The sequence below is a fragment of the Lynx rufus genome, unplaced genomic scaffold (genome assembly GCF_022079265.1).
Source record: "Lynx rufus isolate CCGP_SWC_20201006 ecotype Redwood Valley unplaced genomic scaffold, mLynRuf1.p SCAF_13, whole genome shotgun sequence".
NCBI lineage: Eukaryota > Metazoa > Chordata > Mammalia > Carnivora > Felidae > Lynx > Lynx rufus.
In genome coordinates, this window is record NW_025814827.1 from 2,132,076 (window position 1) to 2,148,191 (window position 16,116).

Genomic DNA, 16,116 nt, shown 5'->3' on the forward strand with positions numbered 1-16,116 from the left:
TGCTGAGAAGAAGTCAGTCTAGGGGAAAGGGAGGCATTGAGTAACACCTCCTGACCAGGCTAGGGATGCCCTGGGAGGCACCAGGAGAAGAGATCACTACTCCAGGGAGTTTGTGGAAAGGCAGAAAGGACTGGGAGGGCTTCCTGGAGGAAGTTGAGATATGGCCGGGAAGGCAGGGGCACTCAGAGACGGTCACCGAGGGCACCTGGCCAGCCCACGCCAGAGAACTTCGTGACGTAGGTGGGTCCTGGTCAGTTCTGCTCAGGACCTGGCCTTCAGGGTCCCAGGGAGGCCTGCTGAGGAGGCCAGGGAGGGGACAAATGAGAAGCAGGCACTGCCGGGTCCAACAGCCTTTGCTCTTGAGACAACAGGAGGTGGTCACAGATCAGTTCCAAAGCAACATGGGGCCTCAACTTTCTGCCAGTCTGCTGGCATGATGTCGCTCAGCACCTATCCAGGGTTCCAGCCCTGGGCTACAGGCTAAACAAAGGCCAAGCTTTGTGTGCAGGAGCCCCAGCATCCTGTATCTCCACTAGAGCCTCAGTTTTCTCATCAGCGCAAAGGGAATGCTATCCCCCAACACGCATACTTCCCAGGGTTGTCAAGAGATCAGGTGAATGTTTTGTAAACTGGGAAGCCCCAGCAGACAAGCAAGTGCGGGTTAGTACTGCTGTGCTCGTTGCCATTATTTTTCCAGGCCTGTGTTTCTCTCCCTAGCTAGCAACGAGGCAGGGGGAGGCTGCGACCTAATCCTGACTTGAACCTCAGCTGTGGGCGGGAACTCATCTGGAGGCTCCACAGACATACTCCCGGTAGTGGTGGGTAAGTCTGCGTGGGTGGGATTCGGGGAGATGAGAGAAGATGGGAAGGGGGAAGGAAGGGAGGAGAGGGAGGGGGAGGGAAGGGGAGGGCAGATGGGGTGGGTAGAAATCTCCACCCAAGTTTTTTGATTCATAAAGAAGCAGAGGCCTTCTCTTCCCCTCTTCTTTCATTCCTAAAAAGAAAACTCTTTTCCTCCAAGCACAGTTTTCCCGGCAGCACCCCCAACCCTAGGCCCGCACTTGGCCAGTAATTAACCCCTCACAAGGACGAGGTGCCTTGCTGACCTGGGGAGAAGGAAAAACAGGGACAAGTTGTGAATCAATGGCTTTACTGCCACTGAGACCAGCTGAGCACAGCCCCGCCCCAGGCCTCCTAGGGTGAACCAGATGGGAGTCCTTCGGTTTGCCAAAATCCCCACAAAACAGCAGCACTGGCTTCTTAGCCAACCCCAGTGCACATTTATTGAGCACCCACTGTATGCAGTCGCCTCTGGTGGGGAAAGTTCAGCCCTCAAGGGGCTGACTTTTCATCAAGGGAGGCAACAGGTATGAAGCTATGTACAAACTGTGAGGGGCAGAAGGACGTGAGGACTACAGAGAAGGAAGAGAAAGGACAAGTGTCTATGGAACGTCTGCTGCATGCCAAGCCCCGGGCTAGGCACATGAGGTACACAAGTGCACGGAATCCTCACTGACCTAATTCTACAAAGGAAAAAACCGAGTCACAGGAGAGGTGAAGCAACTTGTTCAAGGTTGGACAGCTAAGTAGGAGAGCTGGGATTCGAACTCAGGGCCTAGGTCCAACATCAGCATTTACAAACACCACACAGACACCACACCATCACACTACGCTGTGGTGGTTAAGAGCACTGGGCTTGGGGTCAAAGACCTGGTTCCACATCTTCGCAGCTGTGTAGACTTGCTCAAGCCCCTTAATGTCTCTCAACCTCAGTTTCTTCATCTGTAAAATGGGGCTCAATTTTGTTGCAAACTATGAAGTGTCATTATACTTGGGAGGACAGTCACTAGTGAAAGAGAGGGCTTGGACACTCTGAAAAATGGTGTGGAGTTTCCTCAAAAAACTAAAATTAGAAGTACCATACGATCCAATATTTCCCCTTCTAGGTATTCAGCAGTTCAGAACCGCAGAACCTCTGGATCCAATATTTCCACTTCCAGGAAGAAGAAATCAGAAACACCAATTCCAAAGGTTACATGCACCCCTCTGGTCACAGCAGCATTATTTACAACAGCCAAGATATGGAAGCAGCCCCAGTGTCCATCGGCAGATGGATGGATAAAGAAGATGTTGTGTATATGTACAAAGCAACATTACTCAGCCATAAAATGAAAAGAGCAAAACCTTGCCCTTTGCAACGACATGAATGGAGTTAGAGGGTATGATGCTAAATGAAATAAGTCATACAAAGTCAAGTACCGTATGGTTTCACTTATATGTGGAATCTAAAAAACAAAACAGGAGCGCCTGGGTGGTTCAGTCGGTTAAGCGTCCAACTCTTGATTTCAGCTCGGGTCATGATCTCACGGTTGTGAGATCGAGCCTGTAGGTGGGCTCCACACTGAGCATGGAGACTGCTTAAGATTCCCTCTCTCTCTCTCTCTCTCTCTCTCTGCCCCTCCCCAGCTCAAATGCGCACTCTCTCTCTCAAAATAAATACATAAAATAAAAATAAAAATAAAAAACAAATGAACAAACAAACAATAACAGAAGCACAGTCATAAATACAGAGAACAAACTGGGGGGGTGCAAAATAGGAAGGGGATTAAGAGGTATAAACTTCCAGTTATAAAATAAATACATCACGGGGATGAAAAGAACAGCACAGGGAATAGTCGATAATATTGTTATAACTTTGATGACAGATGGTAACTATACTCATTGTGGTGAGCCTTTTGTAATATATATATACCACTATGGTGTACATCTGAAACTAATATAATATATAATATTTATACATATAATATACATTATAATATATAATTTATAATTTTTTAAATAAGAAATGTTTAAAGGTGGGGAGGAGCTGGGAAGAGAGTGCTGGTGGGGTGGGGGTGGGAGCGGGCTAGAGCAGGCAGGTGTGAAAGAAGGATTCTGTTGAGAGAAGGGAGGGGACAGCACTCTGGGGCACTCTTCCACCCATCTGCTGGACAGAGAAGCTGAGGCCAGGCGATGCAGATGCTGGGGCCAGGCAGAGAGCGGGCAGAGTCTCCGGGGTTGGACGTTCTGTCTCAGGAGAGCCCTCTCTCCTGTGGTTTGGGACAAGACTGATGTTGTTGCCTGGCGGGGGAGCCAAGAGGAGCAGGGCTCAAAAGCTTTTAGGTGGGAGCTAAATCCGGGGCCAGATTTCCAGGAGGCAGCCCCAGGAAGTTGAGACACCTGCATTCAGGTGTTAGGATGCCCGGGGTTCTAGTCCCAAAGGGCCAGGGACCTACACTCCCCCTCGGGCCTTGTAAGAACCACTTCCGGCTCTGAGCCACAGTTTTCTCTTCCATAAAATGAGGGGTGGGGGGAGTGGTTCTCACTCACCTCACAGGGTTATTTTGAAGCAAATGATACTGTGGGATTGAGAATCCCTCCTGCCTTGTGGGAGAGTCTAGAACATCTCTCCTTTACAGGCTGGGAAGTGGAGGCTCTGCAGGGCAGAGACGGTCAAGGTCACAATGCCAGAGGACACAGAGCAGTGCAGAACCTCAGACCAGTGCCTCTCTGTCCAAATGAAGACCCGAGGAGGCCTCAGAGAAAGCAGCCCCAAAACAGTCTCCGTAGTGGTAGACAGCTGTCCTCCTAGGCCTGGAGCAGACACACACACACACACACACACACACACACACACCAATCCCTGCAGGGCAAGAGAGAGACAAGTGAGGTAGGTGAGGGGGCTTGCCCAGCTCAGGTCTCCTCCCAGAGGGGGTCCCCTGGAGCCCTTGGGTCAGAGCTCAGGGAGGGCTTGGATCTAGGCTCCTCTGCGACTTTGTTCCAAAACTCCAGGGTGGAGCCTGGGTCTAACGGAGCTGTAAGGGTCCTCTCACCCCTGCCCGGGGAGGAGGCAGCCCAGCACGGGCCCTTTAAGAAAGTTGGGGGTGAGGGGGGCCAACGGGGGAGCCCCAGCCTGAAACCGGAGCGCGGGTCGGCGCCTGCCCCGCCCCCGGAGTTAAGTAAGGCGGTGGCGGCGCGGGCAGCTCCAGAGCCCCAGCCCGCGGCGTAGAGCAGCCTTGTCTCAGCCCGCGCCTTGGCGCCTTCGGTGTCCGGGCTCCCTACTGCCACTCTGCTCGGCTCCTCCTCGCAAATCCTGCTGCACAGCCGGGCCGCGATGAGCTCCGGCCAGCAGCCTCTGCCTCCAGCCCCTGCCCTGGCCCTGGCCCTGGCTTTGACCCTGGGCATGTTGGCCAGACCTTCATCCGCAGGTGAGTAAGGGGCCTGAGACCCCCAACCCAGACTGCCAGAGCTGTGGGGGGCTCCTGAGGTAGAAAAATGGGACAAGAGGGCCCAGAAGTAGCCCCCACTGGGAGACAAGCTCCTGCCATTCCAGGCTGGGCTCTCTGGGAGTTCCAGTCCGGGGTAGAAGCAAGATCCCCCCGTGATAACTCTCCATCTTGAGGCTTCTGTGGGCTCTGGCTGTCTGAGGCTGGCCCCAGTCGGTCGGCCTAGGGTGTGGCCTCCGTGCGGGATAGTCCGCTATACCCAGTGGGGCTGCCCAATGCTGTCTGGGCTCCCTGAGCCCAGCAGGCTTTTGGTGATGGCACCAGGACACTCAGCGACAGCAAGAAGCCAGTACCCCAGCCTCAGCAGTCCAGGCCAGGAATGGTGAGAAATGGGGAGGGAGCCACCCTGCCCCACCCTCCATGGGTCCCACATGTACCTCAGTCTCTCCCGCCTGCCGCTTCCTCTGGTTTCCTCCAACCACTCTGGGACCCTGCTCGGCCCCGGGTGCATTTGACTGTACGGCCTCTTCACCACCTTCCTCCTGCTCTCCTCTCTAGCTCCTGTCTCCCCTCCCCACTCTCCTAACTCAGAAGGCCTGGTTAGTGACAGGCTCAGCCTCCTAGGACCCCTCAGATATCCTGCACCCCGGCAGGAGCTCGTCCCTCAGACAGCCCTGGGCAACCCCCACCACATTTCCCTGTCCCCACCATTGGTGCTTGACCCCAGCAGAGACTGAGTGGCAGTTCACCTTCTGAGAGGCACTAGGGTGCATGTCCTTTCTGTTAAATGCCAGAAGTCCGCGATCACAGCATTCTCCTTGAGGTAAGGCCTTAAGAACTGTGGCCTCGGGGCCTATCAGTCATTACTACCCATGTATGAATCATACTCATGTATGTAGTGCTTCAGCCTACATCTTTCAGGACCATTCCCAAAAGCAACAGAAGGGCCTGAATCTCCCTTCCAGGGGCCCAGGCCACACCCTGCTCCCCATCACATAGGGAAGCCAGCTCTAATGGACAGCATCACGAGGTACCCAGAGGGGAAATGAGTCAGGGGAGGACCCCCCACTGGGGTGAGTCAGAGCTAGATCCCCAGGCTCCTTGCTTCTGTTCCCAGGGACCCCCTCCTTCAAAGTCTCGGGGTCTGGGTGATGGGCTGGGCCTCTGGAGAGGTGGGAAGGGGCCATCTGAGGTGACTGGAGAAGGATGCTTATCCAACCTGCAGACTCCAGCCAAGAGATTCCAGCACCCCCATCTCCTTGGGCTTCAACCGAGAGCCATTCTCAAATACCTTCTCAGCAACAAAAACATACAAGCATGGTGCTGGGCAATGAGGAGTACACAGAAATGGATAGGCTAAACTTGAACTCTTTTAGGAGACAGAAAAGCAAATTAAAACTCAAACAGCAGATCCTATCATGTCTGCAAAGATCCAGATGAAGAGTACGGGGAAGAGAAATTGACAGGCAAGCTGGGGCAGGGCCGAGGGTGATCCTTGAGCCAAGGCTCGGAGGATGGGAAGGGGGTCAGTATTCTAGGCAGGAGCTCCGCCTGAGCTAAGGCACTGAGGTGGATATGAGCAGATCATGTTGAGATAGGAAGACCAGCAGCCTGGTTAGAAGGCATATTTTGAGCACAAGCCAGGAAGAGCCATTGGACTGGGGCACAGAATCCTTAAATGGCAGACTACGGCCCACAGCCTATGCTCTGTTGGCAATGGGGAACCGATGAAGATTTTAGAGCAGAAAGTGGCATGGCACCAGTGGGGTCTTATAATGTTAAGCCAATCCCTACCTTTAGGAAGAATTTGGAAGTGGGGAGGGGGCAGGAGGGCTGGTATCTTCTCCCCAACTCCCAGGCAGATTCCCCTTCAACAACCCATCTCTGTCACCATGCCTGCCTTACTTCCCTCTCCTGGTAGGATCAGCCCCCCTACCTGAGGAAGGCATCACTCCCATCCTTACTGGAAACCCCAAGCCCAAAGGCCCTCAAGGTCTCAGGTATCAGAGTGAGGCGCACTGGGATGTTTTCCCTACATTCATCAACATTCCAGAGCACCTAGGCCATGAGGCCTGGGAATCAAGCCCCATTGGAGACCATCTGGGCCAAACTTCCAATGGTACAGACTGGGAAACTCAGACCCCTGAAAGGGAGCAAAGTGTTCTAGGTCCCACAGAGGATCCTGGCAGCCCAGGAAGAGCCCCCATCCCTGCTCTGAGGGAGCTCCCCACCTGCGTGGGACCTTAGGCTAGAGCCATGCTGACATGGTGTGGATGATAAGTGTGGTGTCCAGCTCCTTCTGAGCCCTATGGGAGGCCTTCAGCAGAGGGACAAGCAGTGCAGGAGATTGGGTTTGAGCTGATGTGGAGATGGCGTTCCAGTCAGGGGAACAGCATGAGTAAAATTGAGAGGTCAGAGTGAACACAGAGCCCGCGGGGCCAGTGGCCTCCATACCTCTTACCTGGCTGGCACAGCTGACTTTGAAAGACAGAAGGTGAAAGAAGGTTGAAGTCGGACTGGGTGGGGCAGGAGTTCCTGGTAAGGAGGGTTCTGCATTCCCCGCGTGAGGACTCTGAACTGATGGGGGCAGCTTAGAGAACAGGGCCACGGAGGCATCAAGTGCAAGGAATTGAATCAGGGTAGATTCTTCTGCCTCTAGGGATCCTCTGGGGTACCAATGGTACTGGAGACAGCCTCTGAGGCACACGAGCGCGCGCGCGCGTGTGTGTGTGTGTGTGTGTGTGTGTATGCGCAGGTGAGCTTACTGCCCCTGGGGCCTCTGGGGCAGGGCAGAGGCCAGGCCCTTGGCCCAGGCCACCCAGACTCTGGAAAAGCTGTTCAAGAACCAAGTATAACTGAGCCACCCCTCACCCAACATTCGCCTGCCCTCCAGGGCAGGACAAGAAGGGTCTTTCAGTGCTGCCTGCCCCGGGGGCTGTGGAGGGGGCTGCCAGGTGGGCCAGGCGGCTGGCAGTGACTGCAGGAGGGGAGCAGGCTGTGCGTGGAGCTTTCAAAGGAAGCGTATAGGCTGCTTCTGGGAACTGGGCGAGCTGCCCAGGACGGGGCAGGCAGGGGAGGGGGAGTTGGAAATAGCCCTGACGTACACACTCACTGGCGCACACAGATGTGGGTGTGCACGTGAGTATGCACAACTACGTCCACAGCCAGCTCACTCACAGACCTGGGCTGGGCGGTGCCCGGGATGAGGAGGCGAGGACAGGAGGGGGGCAGGGGGTGCTGTGCTGTGCTGTGGCTCCTACTCAGTGCCGGGAACGAATGAACAAAGAGCCTTCCTCCAGGACTCGAGCCTGCTCCCCTGCTGGTCCCTCTGCTCCTTCACAGCCTCTCCCCAACTCCTGACCCCACCCTGCTCCCCTCTTGCCTCCACTGTACTCCCTGCCCCAGCATATGTCCAGTTTCAACAGTACTACATTATCATTATTACTCAACGTACGTGAGTGATTTTGGAATGAACCGGGTTTGTGTGAACAACTTTGTACTTGGATTCTCCCCAGGGTAGGGGCTCCTAGCTCTCTCGGCTTCTCAGAAGGGCGCATCATTCCCAACAAGGGAGAGGGTGGAGCCATCTTACAATTGGGCCCCTACCTCCAGAGACATCCCATGGGGGACACTAACCATGTTGGGCCGCAGCCTCACAGCAGCGCTGCAAGTCAAGAAACATTTTATTTTTATGAAACATTCCCCATTTTATAGATGAGGAAACTGAGGCTCACAGAAATGCAGGGCCCAGCCTTAGGCAACTCTCTGGGCACACAGGCCCCAGTGTTACCACTCAACAACAGCCCAGATCGGGCCAGGAAGGTAGTCACCCAGCAGTGGGCCCAGGCACCCCCCCCCCCAGTAGGGAAGAGAGACAGGTCTTCAAGGGAGAAACAGCTCCTGTGTCCCTATACCCCACCTCTCCGGACCCTCACTGCTTTGTCACAGCATAAGCAGATCCTCTTCAGGAAAGTCCCCTACCCCCCTTGAGGGTTGCGGTGGCAAATGAAGCCATGATCGCCTCAGATGTAGGGCAGCAGCACTGAGGGCTGCCGTCAAGGTGGCCTGGTGGCATGGCTCCCCAAGCTCTGAACAGTGCCTGTCCTGTTGACCATTCCTTCCTCCCGCCGAGCTGCTGCCCAGACCCAGCCATTCCCAGCCTGTGGTGGAGCCAGCTCTGGTGGCTCCGAAGTGCTTGAGCCAGGCCTCCGGCCACGGCTCGTGCTAATCCACTTCAGTGTGTGTCTCCCTCATGGCTTAATAGTCATGGTGGGTCAGTGAGCTGCCCCGCCCCCAGACCTTACTACAGGGGTTCCCCACCCCAGATGAGTCCCCCCACCATGGTTCGTAAGGAAACTGGGGCCCAGAGAGGGGAGGCTACTTTCTCAGAATCACATATCAAGTCTTAGCAGGTTGGGGGCTAGCCTCCCTGCCCTGTGTCCTTGTATCCTGGTTTGGGTGGTGGCCTTGCCACAGGACCAGCAGCTTCCTGCAGGCAGACCAGGGGTATCCACTGCCTTGCTCCACACAGGACTGAGCCCACAGAAGGGCATATTGATCACTGAGTCAACCAGGGGTTTTCAGACTATGCCCAAGGTGTTCCGGGCTTTACATTCAGAGGTGGCTAAGCCCGGGAATGTGGGAAGCCGGCCCCACCCCAATTCACGCATAGCAGCTCCATGAGCATGTTTACAGATTTGGGTTTTGTGTAGGATGTGGTTTTGGCAAAGTGTTCTGTGGCTTTTTAAAAAAATGGAAAAAAAGACTTGAAAACCAAGGAATTGCTTTGAGTTGAAACATACTGAGAGCAGGGGAGACTCAGGTCAGATACAAGGAAGAACTTCTTGGCTTTCAAAGAATCCATATCAAAACGGATACCAAGGGCCCCTGGAAGATGTCCTTTCCCAGATGGAACAGGTCTGGGGGCCTGAAGGCAGGGAGCAGAACACAATCCCAGCTTTCTCCCAGCCACGGATGGGGACTGGCCTCTGCTGCCCCAACATCCCATTCCTGCTGTTCCTAGAAACAAACGGGACATTTCTGAGCATCCTGTAGAGGCCCAAAGACACCTGCTGGGCCCTCCCTCCCCTTCCGATATATCAGCCTCGGCATTCAATGTCATCCTGTGTCCCAAAGAGTGGCTGATGAACTCGGCCATCGGGTAATAATCCATAATCCCTGGCACTCCTCCACCTTTGTTCAAGCTGTTCCCGGGAACTGGTCTTCTCTGTTTCTCCTCATCCTTCAAGGTCTAGCTCCAGCACCTCCACCTCTGTGGACCTTTTCCAACCATTGATTGCTGAGGGCCACAGCCTGGTCTTCTCCTTCCTGGGGCCCTGCCCTCCTTCACTATGGGGTTACAGGCCTTTCTGCCCCCTAGTCCATGACTTCCATCAGTACGATGCCCAATAGGTACATGTACATGCATGCGTGCACACACACACACACACACACCATACAGTGTTGCTCAGCAGCCAGGCTCAAGGCCTAGCAAGGAGAGTATCCAACCCTGCAGCCAGCGATCCTGGAGGAAACCTCCAGCTCAGGATTCATACCCCCCAACTCCAGGGCCGAAGCAGGGCCTCTGGCCTGGGCCAGCCTGCTCTCTGGGGAGATGGTGGGGGCTGGAGAGAGGAGACCAACTTCCTTTCCCACCTAAGAGCAACCCTCCCCCACCCACATTTCAGGAGGGGCCAGCTATAAATATCAGTGGGCCCAGGATGCTGATTCCCACGACTCCAACCCCTCCCTGCCCCTTCCCTGTGCACAGCAGCTGGGGCCAGCCCAGCTCTCCTGCAGTTGGAGGCTGGCCAGGCCGGCCTCAGGCCCAGACACACACACACACACACACACACACACACACACACTTCCCACCATGGTCAGGGAAGGAACAAATCACCCTTTTTGGGTGCCTTGGAGCAGCTAAGAGTGTGCCTTCTCCCGCCCTTCAGTCCTGACTCACCCCACCTCTCCCTCCTCGGAGTCCTCAGCTCCAGGAACCTCTACAGGGCTGGGGGAGGCAGGAGAACAGGCACACAGTGGTAAGGAACACGGTATTAGAGAGCCGAGGATCAAATTCCAGCCCTACCACTTGATGCATGACCTCAGGAAGTGATTTGACCTTTCTGAGCTTCAGTCTTCTCTGTAAAATGGGGATAAATGATTCCTACCTCCTACGTGTGTTGAGGACTCAAGCCTTTTGCCAGACTAAATGCTTAGTAGGTACCCGCTCCTGAGGTTGCATTTTCTGTTATTACCATTTTCTTCTGCAGTAGGGGCAGCCTAGCAATAAGGGGATTTTTTGAGAAAGGTTCCAGAGTAAGGGATTGGATGAGGCAGCCCTGTGAGCAAGTCTGTGTGGGACTCAGTGACATGGAAAAGGGGAGGTGGGTTCTCAAGGGAGCTCTCAGCCGGCTGCTGTCTACCCAGAACCCTTCAGAAAGGGGGAGGGGGTCCTGCATCCGGCCAACTCCCTGGACAGAGGCCCAAACACCTCTCCCACTGCGAGGAGCAGCAGGACAGCCCTTCCCAGCCCCATCCCAAAGCCTAACAGCCCCTCAGATGGATCATTGGCCCTGGGTGCAACACAATCAGTATGTGTTGAAAGAATGAGCAAATGAGACTCAGACTCTGAGAGCAGATGGGTGGGAATGAATGAGCAGGCACCGGGAACTTTTGTAGGATGGGGAGCCTAGACACCCATCTTTTCCCTGCTCCCTGCCCAAGCCTGGGGCCCCTCTGGAGGTCAGGGTGAAAGGCAGGGCCTGATGACGTGAAATGGCTTCCACAGCTCCCATGGGGCTGTTGCACTGCTCCTTAAGCACAGTCACTGCATCATGAGGAACAGAATCCAGACTGAGGGAGTGAGGGACCCTCTCTGCCTTGAGCTGCTTGGACCCATTGGGGGTGTTGGTGATGCCCAAGTCCATGTATGTGTGAGACCAGAGCTGGCGGAGGTGAGAGGAAGTGAGTCTTGGAAACTGGCTGCAGAGAGTGCCAGCTGTAGGTACACTCTAGATAAGAGGCTGGACAGGGGCTGGGCACTCAGGTTAAGATCCGGGTGTGTGGGCATCCTCTGCCTTCACCCCCATAGCCTCTTCTCAAAAGACCACTGGGCACAGCTCAGCCAGCTCCCCGGATGTTCTAATAGAATCCAGGCACCCGCCCCCGGCTGAGGCTCCATCTTTCAGCATCTGGCGCCCGTGTGCTTCCGGCCATCCATCTGAAGCCCAGCTGAGCTCTACCAGAGTCAGGTACTCAGATGGGGGCCTGTCCCTCCAACTGTTGACAGCCTTGAGGCAGGAGAGATGTAGGGACCGGAGCCAGCTGTGCAACCACAGTCCTTGGGATACCTAGCCCTGCTGTGTGGCTTTGGGCAGACTCTCCCTCTCTGGGCCTCTGGGTAGAATATTCAGTCCCCAAGGTCAGCTGTAAAATTCTGAGCTCAAGCCTCTTGAGAATAGGACAGGGGGCTCTGCTTCTGTCCAGAGACAGCCAGCTGCTTGTCTGGGGCCATACAGCAAAGTGGGCTGGGCCTGGAAGGGGGGCGGAGAGGCGGCCCAGCCTGCCTGAGCTCCCCGGCACCTAGAAACCATTTTCCCAAGTTGGCATGAAGCGCCGGGGCTCTCCCGGGATGAGGGTAGCGGCCCTCCTCCACCCCCGGTTCCCATCTTCCACCCCCTTGCCCCAGCCCCACCCTACCAAAAATAAACCCAGACCACCCCATTTTGTACCAGCCGGACCCACCCAGCCCCTCCAGAGCCAGTTGAGTCACCGCTCCAAGCTGCTCCTTTTTTTAACTGTCTGAGTCACTGGTTGTGGCCGTGGCTCCATGACACATGCCTCAGGCTACAGCCACGCCACAGCCTCCAACGGCACAACCAAGGGAGGGGTCCGAATAGAGGCTGGCGGCAGGTGTGAGCCCAGGCCGCAGCCTCTGCCAGTAACACCTCCAGGCCTGGGGGAATCCGCCCCCTAGCAAGCCAGGGCTCAGACCTGTCCTCAATGGCCCTGGCACTACCTTGCCTCATCAGCCCAGGACCGTCTTTCAGGGAATCTTGGTGACAAAGCCCATCGGGGTCCACCATGCCCCCACAGCATTTCTTAGCCTCCAACAGGTCTGGCCCTCCCACCCTGAGACTGAGGGTCTCCAGGCCCTGGGCCCTGCAGCGGTGGGAGTGGGCAAGTCTTGGCCTCCTGGGGTGATGGGCACAGAGATGCTTAGTTCGGGCCGTTCCTCACTGGATCCAGCTCAGACCTTGACCACACTGCCCAGAGCACCATGAAGACTTTCTGTGGCACAGAGGCTTCCACTTGAAGTCCCTCGTGGCTTCTCTATCCCCTTCTCCACATGGTGTCAGCCAAGCTACAGGCCTCTCTTCCCCCATCCCTCTGTCTCTTCCCCGTGTCTGTCTCTCGGTCTCTGACCCTGCTCTGTTCCCTTTCCTTCACCCATCCCCGTCCCCGTGGCAACCCAGAGCACTGCCTCTGCATCCGGCAACCCCCAACAGGTCCTTCCTTGTCTTCCCAGCAGACACAACACACCCTCACCTCCACGCATTCCCACAAGGGGCTCTGGGCCCCAGGGACCAATCCTGAGAGAAATTTTCCATCCCCTCACCCAAGTCCCCTCCTTCCCCCACCCCAAAGCACAGGCTACATCCTGTCATCCTGTCATCCTGTCATCCTGTCATCCTGTCATAGGGGATGTCAGGATCCCACGGGCACTTCCTCAGAGGCTGAGAAAGGGGGGCAGGGGGCCTGGGAATGGCCCCACCCCCAGCCCCTGCCTGAACGGGAGCCTGCACAGCCTCAGCCCCAGCCATCTCCTGTCTGTGGCTATGGCCTCCAGCTATAAATAGGGGCTCTGATGCTATTTTCTTTAAAAACAAGCACCAGACTCTTTCACCACAGGCCCAGAAAAGCACTCCCTGGCTGGGGCAGTCCCCGACCTCGCCCCAGCCATTGTGTCCAGCCCCCTGCCTGGGCACTGGAGTCCTGGAGGGAGAGGAGGACTGAAGAGAAGCCGGGAGGTGAGACACAGTGGGGGAGAGAGCTGGGGCCAGCTTGCAGACGGAGCCCCTGCGGCTGGCTCAACCAGAGAGAACGCAGCTGCCCCCTCCCCACTTTGGACCCCTCCCCCTGCTTCCCATCTCCCTTCACCAAGCAGAGCCAGTCTTGTTCCGGAGACACAGGGTGTTAGCAGAGAGGCCACAGTGGCACAACTCCCCAAGCCACAGCTGAGCATCTTTGCAGAGAAGGAACTTTGGGCTGTGGGGAAGAGTGGGGGAAGACTTCCTGTCCTGTCCGAAGGAGCAGGAGGGCATTCCACAGGCAGAGAGGGAAGAAGAGCTGGCCAGGCAGGAGGCCCAGGCTGAGCAAAGGCTGGGAGTGGGGACCTGTCAGTCATGGATGGAAAACAGCCCAAGGTCTAGTGAGGCTGGCATGTGGGGTGTTCAAGGGAGGTGACCAGGAAAACCTGGCAGGGCTGGGGCAGGGTCACCCAGCACCTTCAGTGCCATACTAGGGTGGGGGCTTGATCGTGGGGCAATGAGGAGCCATCGAAGGCTTCCAGACAAGGGAAGATGACAGAGTGACTTTCAGTTTGGGTTAACTGTGGCTGCTATTAGCAAAACAAGGCAGGAACTTCATTGAGCCAGACAAGGGATGGTGACCATCTGCCTTGTGGGATGGCACAGAAGAGCAAGAGGGGGAGATGAATTTGAAAGAGAATTTGGGGGCAAGATGGTTGGAACATGGGGAAGGAGGAGGGAGAATGTCCAAAACGACTTTCAGATTTCCACCCAGCAGTGGGTGGGTGGTGAGGCCTTCTCTGGAAGGCAGGCAGGTTTGGGAACAGATGACACTGAGTCTGGCTGGAGCTGGGTGGGCTTGGGTGTGTCTGGTACAGATGTCTCTGGGGCATTGGCAGGTGGGTCCAGAGCCCCGGAGAGTTGGGCTTGTGGCCTCTTAGGCCAGAAGTGGCTGCACTATACCGCTGTAGTGACTACACCTCTCTATCAGCCACTAACGGCTGAGCTGGGCTGGGCAAGCCAGGTTTGTGTCAGGCTCCCCATCCAGGCTGCACAGATGGGAAGACTGAAGCCAAAGAGCGCATGGCTGCATGTGGCTAGGAGGTGTTGGGGGAGTGCGGTGGGGGGGATGGGTGGGGGGGGCGGTGGAGGTAGTTCCCATCCCAAGCCCCTGCTTCCTCTGGTCTCCTGGACATGGGACTTCCACCTGTGGGATTATCCCCTTCGGATAGGGCAACTGAGGCAGAGGGAGCGGTGGCTTCTCCAGGACACACAGACTCTTGAGCACAAGCTGGGCCAAATTGGTCCAGGCCTGTGTCCAGACCAACAGTCATTGCTTCCGCTAACCCCCCTTCCCAGCTCACACACTCACTGTCTCCAAGCCCAGTCTGCCAGGCTCGGGGAAGCCCCAGGGCACCTCCCCAAGGGCCCTACCCCTAACGGTTTCTCATCCCAGAGCTGAAAGGGAGCTCAGAGATGAGCAACAGGCTTCCACATGCTTTCTGACTCTGGATTCTGCCCAAGAGAGGGGGTGGCCCCACAGCCCCTCTGGGCCAGGCTTCTTGCGCACGCCCTTGCCTCTCCACCCTCTTCCCTGACCTCTAAGACCCCCAGTGGGCATGGCCGACACTTATCACTGGCTTTTGGAACATGCCATCCTTAGCCAGCCCTGGAGAAGAGCCCTCCCTGATCCAGCCAGCCCCAGAACCAGACCCGCGTCCAGCCACACCAGGAGAGGCCGGCTGCCAAGCCAACCATGGAAAGCAAATGCTCTCCCCTCCCTTCTTCGCTCTCCCCAACCCCAGGAGACCCTGAAAACAGGAAGGGAAAAAGTGTGTCTTCCCCAGGCTAGGGGCCAGCTCTCACACCCTCCTCCCGTTGCCCCACTTCCGATTCACATGCAACAATAACCACCCCCCACTGCTTCTGTGTGCACATGCCCCTCCCTGATACCACAACACCCAGCTCCAGAGCCCCGAGCACAGGGGCTCAAATCCAGCTCTGCCACTGCTCCTCCTGACGTCTTAGCACAGGTGGTGCCCTCTTTGAGCCTCAGTTTCCTCACTGGTAAAATGGGAGCTACTTCACGGGACCTTGTTGGGGGAAGGGGCTATTGAGCAGGCCCAATGCCAGGTGAGGAGGGTCCCTTGCTCTGTTTCTTCCCCACGAGACCCCCTACCTCAGCCTGGGCCCTCTAAGAGGAGGGCCCCTCCATCCCCCCCCCAGGGCCAGGAAAGCTGGGGAAAGGAGATATGGAAGAGGGCCTGGAAATCCAGCCGTCTCCCTGCACAAGGAGGAAAATTATAAGGCAAGGAAAAGCCTCTCAGAATTGCTCCATACCACAGCAGCCCCACCCCCTGTGCCTCAGGCTAGGGGAGCGACGGGGCTTCCTACAAAGACGCCATTGAGGCCCTGCTTCCTCCCCACCCCGGCCCTCCAGCCTGGGTGGACTCTGAGCTGCTTCTTCCAGCAAACCTCTCATTTTCCCTCCCGCTTCCTCTGTGCCACACATGGCCCCAGGGTTGGGACATGTGGCTGGGAGCCCAGGGTACCAGCCCTGCCCCTGTCAGTGTCTATGGACCAAGTTTAGCATCGCCTAATCCACCAGTTCAGGGATACTCACCTTCTAGAAGAGGTCCCTAAATTGGAAATGTTTATATATATACATATATATATAGGAATATATATATAAATATACATATATATAGGAATATATATATAAATATACATATATATACATATATATATATATATATATATGTACGTATGTATATATACCCCTTGGCTTGGGTGGCTTCTAAGCTCTTGGTTAGAGGACG

General features: G+C 55.9%; 1 protein-coding gene across 1 annotated transcript in view; it reads left to right on the forward strand.

The window, feature by feature from the left end:
- Positions 1–4,153: 4,153 nt before the first annotated feature.
- CSPG4 (chondroitin sulfate proteoglycan 4) overlaps positions 4,154–16,116 on the forward strand; it is a 33,499-nt gene continuing 21,536 nt past the window's right edge. The window contains exon 1 of the mRNA XM_047074406.1: positions 4,154–4,247. Coding sequence (XP_046930362.1) covers positions 4,154–4,247 — 94 coding nt within the window. The remainder of the gene's footprint in view (positions 4,248–16,116) is intronic.